This window comes from Sprattus sprattus (genome assembly GCF_963457725.1).
Source record: "Sprattus sprattus genome assembly, chromosome: 14".
Lineage (NCBI taxonomy): Eukaryota > Metazoa > Chordata > Actinopteri > Clupeiformes > Clupeidae > Sprattus > Sprattus sprattus.
This window is the reverse complement of record NC_137912.1, coordinates 33077995-33084729: the sequence shown is the minus strand read 5'-3', so window position 1 is coordinate 33084729 and position 6735 is coordinate 33077995. Positions and strand designations below refer to the sequence as shown.

Below are 6735 nucleotides of genomic sequence, written 5' to 3'. Positions count from 1 at the left end.
CCAAAACAGTGTTCCAAAACAATGACATGAACTTCCAAAAAAACCTACATTATATTCCATAACAACTACATGAACTTCCAGAAAGCCTACACAGTGTTCCAAAACAATGACATGAACTTCCAAAAAACCCTACATTATATTCCATAACAACTACATGAACTTCCAGAAAGCCTACACAGTGTTCCAAAACAATGACATGATCATCCAGGAAAGCTACGCTACGTTCCAAGACAACTACATGCGTTTTCGGAAAAGCAGATGTAATGAGATATGTCCATACCTTCATGGTCGCAATTGTGGAAATGAATGACGAAGTGCCAAACCTTGCTATCTATACAGAAGATTTAGCATGCCTCCTAATTTGAATGGGCCCATTATGTTCACTACCACAAAAGCTACGCAGTGTTCCAAAACAACTACATGAACTTCCAGAAAAGCTACACAATAGTCCACAACATTAACATGAACTTCCAAAAAAGCTACGTAATAATTCAAAACAACTACATGAACTTTCAGATAAGCTACACAAAAGTCAACAACAGCTACGTGAACTTCAAAAAAAACCTACATTATATTCCATAACAACTACATGAACTTCCAGAAAGCCTACTCAGTGTTCCAAAACAATGACATGAACATCCAGGAAAGCTACGCTACGTTCCAAGAGAACTACATGCGTTTTCAGAAAAGCAGATATGATGAGATATGTCCTTACCTTCATGGTCGCAATTGTGGAAATGAATGACGAAGTGCCAATTATTGCTATGTATACAGTTGATTTGGCACGCCTCCTAATTTGAATGGGCCAATTATGTTCACTACCACAAAAGCTACGCAGTGTTCCAAAACAACTACATGAACTTCCAGAAAAGCTACACAATAGTCCACAACATTAACATGAACTTCCAAAAAAGCTACGCAATAATTCAAAACAACTACATGAACTTTCAGATAAGCTACACATTAGTCCACAACAGCTAAGTGAACTTCCAAAAAACCCTACATTATATTCCATAACAACTACATGAACTTCCAGATAAGCTACACAATAGTCCAAAACAGCTACATGAACTTCCAAAAAACCTACGTTATATTCCAAATCAACTACATGAACTTCCAGAAAGCCTACTCAGTGTTCCAAAACAATGACATGAACATCCAGGAAAGCTACGCTACGTTCCAAGAGAACTACATGCGTTTTCAGAATAAGCAGATATGATGAGATATGTCCTTACCTTCATGGTCGCAATTGTGGAAATGAATGACGAAGTGCCAATTATTGCTATTTAAACAGTTGATTTGGCACGCCTCCTAATTTGAATGGGCCAATTATGTTCACCTCCAGAAAAGCTACGCAGTGTTCATCTAATACAGCTAATAGCTTTGGGCAAATTTATGGATGCAAAGGTGAATTAAAGACATGACTACTTCAGCAATCACCAATCAAACATTTTAATGAAATATGTGTACATCAATCTCGTTCCTTAACCATAATTCGAAGTCTGTTACGAACATTTTCAACAGATACATTCATCTTTTTGCACATTCCAAGAAGTGCTGGGTTGTTTTTAAGGGTGTTTTGAATACTCCGTACCCTGATGATCTTTTTCTGGATGTCAAATTGGAAGGCCAGTCTGAGCATTGCTAGGAATTCTGGTGAATAGCACAACCTTCTCCTTTCACGCTGTAAAGATTAAGAGGTCAATTATTAAGCAGTAACCCAAGTGAATTCAATCAATTAATTATATTATTACCTCCACAGGTCATACCTTACCTTTCTAGACGTTTTGGCAGTAAGCTGTTTGCCAGAGTGGAGCTTCTTTGTCACTGTAACTTTCTTCCCATTATCGCCCTCTTCTCCCTTCTTGCTCTTTCTTTTAACCGCTCTTGTTTTCTGAATCCTGCAAGCCTTTTGAGGGATCTTTTTCTTTTCAGGGATCTTTTTCTTTTGAGGTCTTGTAAGGGGCAGAGGAGGACTTTTCCTTTTTTGCAGCAGCTTGGAGAAATCTGTATTACTCAGAATGTTGTCAAGTTCATCCATCTCTGAGTCGCTGTCAGTAACTGCACTCTCAACCTGTGCAAAATATAAATGATTAGGAACTAAAGCACGCTGTAAAAATAGGGTCAATTCCGACAAAGCAACATCCATAAATTCTACTTACTGTATGGAATACGTTGGACTTGGGCTCCTGGTAAGGTGGAATGATCTGAGAGAACCGGGTCTCCTCATCCAGTTCATCCTCTAAAAAAACTGGTTTGAGTTCAATATACGTCTCTTGGTCCTCTAATTCATCAGGTGTTATGTGTACCTGTCCAGACAGACACGTGATAAGGAACTGCAACACGTTGTGATGTACAGTTAATGTGAAACAATCAACTTCCAAGAATTCTACTTACCTCTTCCATGTTCTGGGAGTTATCTAGCTGGTTATTTGGATTAACCAGAGACAACCCAAGATTTTCCTCCAGCTTCTCTTCGGTCTGGTTCACATGGCAAGAATAGGCAGACACGTGATAAGGAACTGCAACACGTTGTGATGTATAATTAATGTGGAACAATCAACTTCCAAGAATTCTACTTACCTCTTCCATGTTCTGGGAGTTATCTAGCTGGTTATTCAGATTAACCGGAGACAACCCAAGATTTTCCTCCAGCTTCCTCCAGCTTCTCTTCACATGGCAATAATAGGCTGTCCCGGTCTCTGCTTTCTCAATCCGATGACGCATGACAAGTCTTGCAGTGTGTATGGATTTGAATGGAGAGATGGCGGCATTTATAGCCTTAGCTTGCCTACGTCATCTTGCTATTCAAACAGATAATAGACTATGCCTCCTAATTTGAATAGGCCAATCACATCCACTAACAGAAAATATACGCAATGTTCCAAAACTGCTACATGAACTTCCAGAAAAGCTACGCAATATTCCAAAACAACTACATGCACTTCCAGAAAAGCTACACAGTGTTCCAAAACAACTACATGAACTTCCAGAAAAGCTACACAGTGTTCCAAAACAATTACATGAACATCCAGGAAAGCTACACTATGTTCATCTAATACAGTTAATAGCCTTGGCCAGCTTTATGGATGCAAAGGTGAATTAAAGACATGACAACTTCAGCAATCTTTTTTATTTTTTATTGTGGTATACTATGACCAATATTATATAATAAATTATTAGCAGCAGGCCGAACAGGACTGCCGCCAAAGACAGTGTGAATAGGTCACACGGATTGCCACAGGTGCATCTGCAAGAAAAATGAATAATTTTAGTGAAAATAGTGGCAAATTAAATTGATTAGTAATATGCACAATATCAGTATAGAAAAGAGGAACTAAACTTGCCTGCAGGACCCTCCAATTTCTTCCACATCTGGGCGGCCAATCGGTATATTTGGGGGAACTGCTACATGAACAGGCACTATTACTGTGGTGAAGCCAGACAGTAGTATAGAATTTCATTAATATTTTTTACAGTAAAACTTTTGGACATAATGACTTAAACACAGAGTGAAAAGTTCCACATACCTGACATTTCTTCACCAAGATTTCCTTTCCAGCTTCACGCTTTTCCTCCAGCTTCTCTTTGGTCTGGTTCAAGATTTGGCTTGTCCTAGTCGGTGCTTTGTCAATCCGCTACATAACGATTCTTGCAGTGTGTATGGATTTGAATGGAGAGATGGCAGTATTTATAGCCTTAGCTCACCTACGTCATCTTGCTATTTTTACATCCTGCAAATCTATTGGTTATTGGTATAAATACTGGAGCAAATTAATTGGTTCAAATTATTGTCTGCAAGCCTGTGGAAACATATAAAAGGGGGATGAATCCAAAGGCACCCAACAATGGACTGGCAAATATTCCAAATATTACTATTGCTGACCGTCAAATGTAGCAGCGTCCTGATCAACTCGACCAACAAGAAACTTGTGGAGAAGGCGGTTGGAGGAGGCGCAGCACTGGACTGCCAATTCACCCTCGCCCCAGATGACCTTGGACCTCTGGAAATTGAGTGGACTCGGCTGTCTAACCCTGGACTAACAGAGGACCCAGTAATCATTGTGTATTCCGCCGGGCAGATCTATGACAACTACTACGTGCCACTCAAAGGCAGGGTCCACTTCATTTCAATGGATCCAAGGAAAGGAGATGCCTCCATTAACCTGCTACTACTGACACCCTCAGATTCTGGGACTTACAGGTGCCAAGTGAAGAAGGTCCCTGGTATCCAAAGAATTTCGGTTATCCTCCGGGTGATACATGCTCCCTCCAAGCCAAGTTGTCACACAAAGGGCACTGAAGAGGTGGGCAGAAATGTGGTGTTGCACTGCAATGCCCTGGAAGGTGCAATCCCCATCGACTACAACTGGCAGAGAACCACCGGACCCTACACGCTACCATCCTCTGCCCGCTTGGATGCTGTTGCAGGCACGCTCCACATCCCAGTAGCAGAAGAGAGGGATTCAGGGACCTATAGCTGCATTGCCAGGAACCGGGTTGGAATGGAGGGCTGCTTTTTGGAACTAAAGATTATTCCTCCTTCCATGGTTGGCATGGTAGCAGGAACAGTAGTGAGCAGCCTCCTGGTCCTTGCTGTGATCACCTTCAGTGTCTACCACCGCTACAAGTGCAAGGAGGAAATGGTGGAAGAAGACACCGCAAATGACATTAGAGAGGATGCAAGTCCCCCGAAACACAGAAGATTAGCCATCACAGGCGATGTGAATGTCACAAGCAGCACCACTGACCTCTAAAATGAGAAATTACTTTGACTTGAATGAGAAAATAAAAAAAAAAGAACAAAAACTTACTTTGTTTGTCTTTCAAATATCTTTGAAAATGAAATTAATTGTATTAAAACACAAAATATAATATCAAAGAGTTTCACTCCATGAGGTGCTCATGATGTGGACTTCAGGTTCACCCAAAGTCGGGTAAACATCCAGTTAATACTCCAGAAGGGCAACCTGAACTTCCATATATATTACCTATCTTCCACATTTACTACCTCACACCCAGGCAGGGACCCTTTAGTGAAAGTGTGCGGGGAAATGAGCACCTAAAGTCGGGTAAATATCCAGTTAATACTCCGGAAGGGCAACCTGACCTTCCACATATATTACCTTACTTCCAGATGTACTACCTCTGACCCAAGCAGGGACCCTTTAGTGAATGTCTGCGGGGAAATGATCACCTTAAGTCGGGTAAACATTCGGTTAATACTCCGGAAGGGAAACCTGACCTTCCACATATATTACCTTAATTCCAGATGTACTACATCTGACCCAGGCAGGGACCCTGTAGTGAATGTCTGCGGGGAAATAAGCACATAAAGTCGGGTAAACATCCAGTTAATACTCTGGAAGGGAAACCTGAACTTCCATCTATAATACCTTACTTCCACATGTACTACCTCACACCCTGGCAGGGACCCTTTAGTGAATGTCTGCGGGGAAATGATCACCTTAAGTCGGGTAAACATTCGGTTAATAGTCCGGAAGGGAAACCTGAACTTCCATATATATTACCTTACTTCCAGATGTACTACCTCTGACCCAAGCAGGGACCCTGTAGTGAATGTCTGCGGGGAAAGAAGCACCTAAAGTCGGGTAAACATCCAGTTAATACTCCGGAAGGGAAACCTGACCTTCCACATATATTACCTTAATTCCAGATGTACTACATCTGACCCAGGCAGGGACCCTGTAGTGAATGTCTGCGGGGAAATAAGCACATAAAGTCGGGTAAACATCCAGTTAATACTCTGGAAGGGAAACCTGAACTTCCATTTATAATACCTTACTTCCACATGTACCTCCTCACACCCTGGCAGGGACCCTTTAGTGAAAGTGTGCGGGGAAATGATCACCTTAAGTCGGGTAAACATCCGGTTAATAGTCCGGAAGGGAAACCTGAACTTCCATATATATTACCTTACTTCCACATGTACTACCTCACACCCAGGCAGGGACCCTTTAGTGAATGTCTGCGGGGAAAAGAGCACCTAAAGTCGGGTAAACATCCAGTTAATACTCCGGAAGGGTACCCTGAACTTCCATATATATTACATTACTTCCACATGTACTACCTCACACCCAGGCAGGGAGCCTTTACTGAATATGTGCGGGGAAATGATCACCTTAAGTCGGGTAAACATCCGGTTAATACTCCAGAAGGGCAACCTGAACTGCCATATATATTACATTACTTCCACATGTACTACCTCACATCCAGGCAGGGAGCCTTTACTGAATGTTTGCGGGGAAATGAGCACCTAGAGTCGGGAAAACATACAGTTAATACTGCGGAAGGGCAGCCTGGTGCTATTCGGGAACTTCTGATGGGGAATTTATGCCCCCTTGTGGCCATTTGGTGGTATCACACTAGCAACTTTCAAAGACTGAAAAAAAATAGTTAAATGTCTTAATTTTTGAAACAAGTTACAAATATGAACAACAAAAATCTAAAAGTAGCTCCTAATTTTTTTTTGTTAATTTCTGTGAACACTTAGTCCTTAACTGGAATTCCAGAGTTTCTACTTGGAAGTGCGCGGGATTTGGAGGCATCCATTGACATTACATCTGATGCGCTAACTGCATTCGCTAACCTTGGAAGTGAAGTAGCTTTTGTGGAAAAATTCCAAAGAGACTACCGATATCTCCAAGTGGGCTACATGAAATTCCAGAAGTGCTACACCGAGTGCCAACGTGGTTATATAACCCTAACCCTAAC

The 6735-nt window shown here is 41.6% G+C and overlaps 1 protein-coding gene across 1 annotated transcript; it reads left to right on the top strand.

Annotated features, from left to right (window-relative positions):
- Positions 1–3848: 3848 nt before the first annotated feature.
- Positions 3849–4757, top strand: LOC308375610 (coxsackievirus and adenovirus receptor homolog; the record flags this gene model as incomplete). Its single annotated transcript, XM_080851773.1, has 1 exon — positions 3849–4757. The coding sequence occupies one exon, from the start codon at positions 3849–3851 to the stop codon at positions 4755–4757; it is 909 nt and encodes a 302-aa protein (XP_080707899.1).
- Between the last annotated feature and the right edge of the window lie 1978 nt (positions 4758–6735).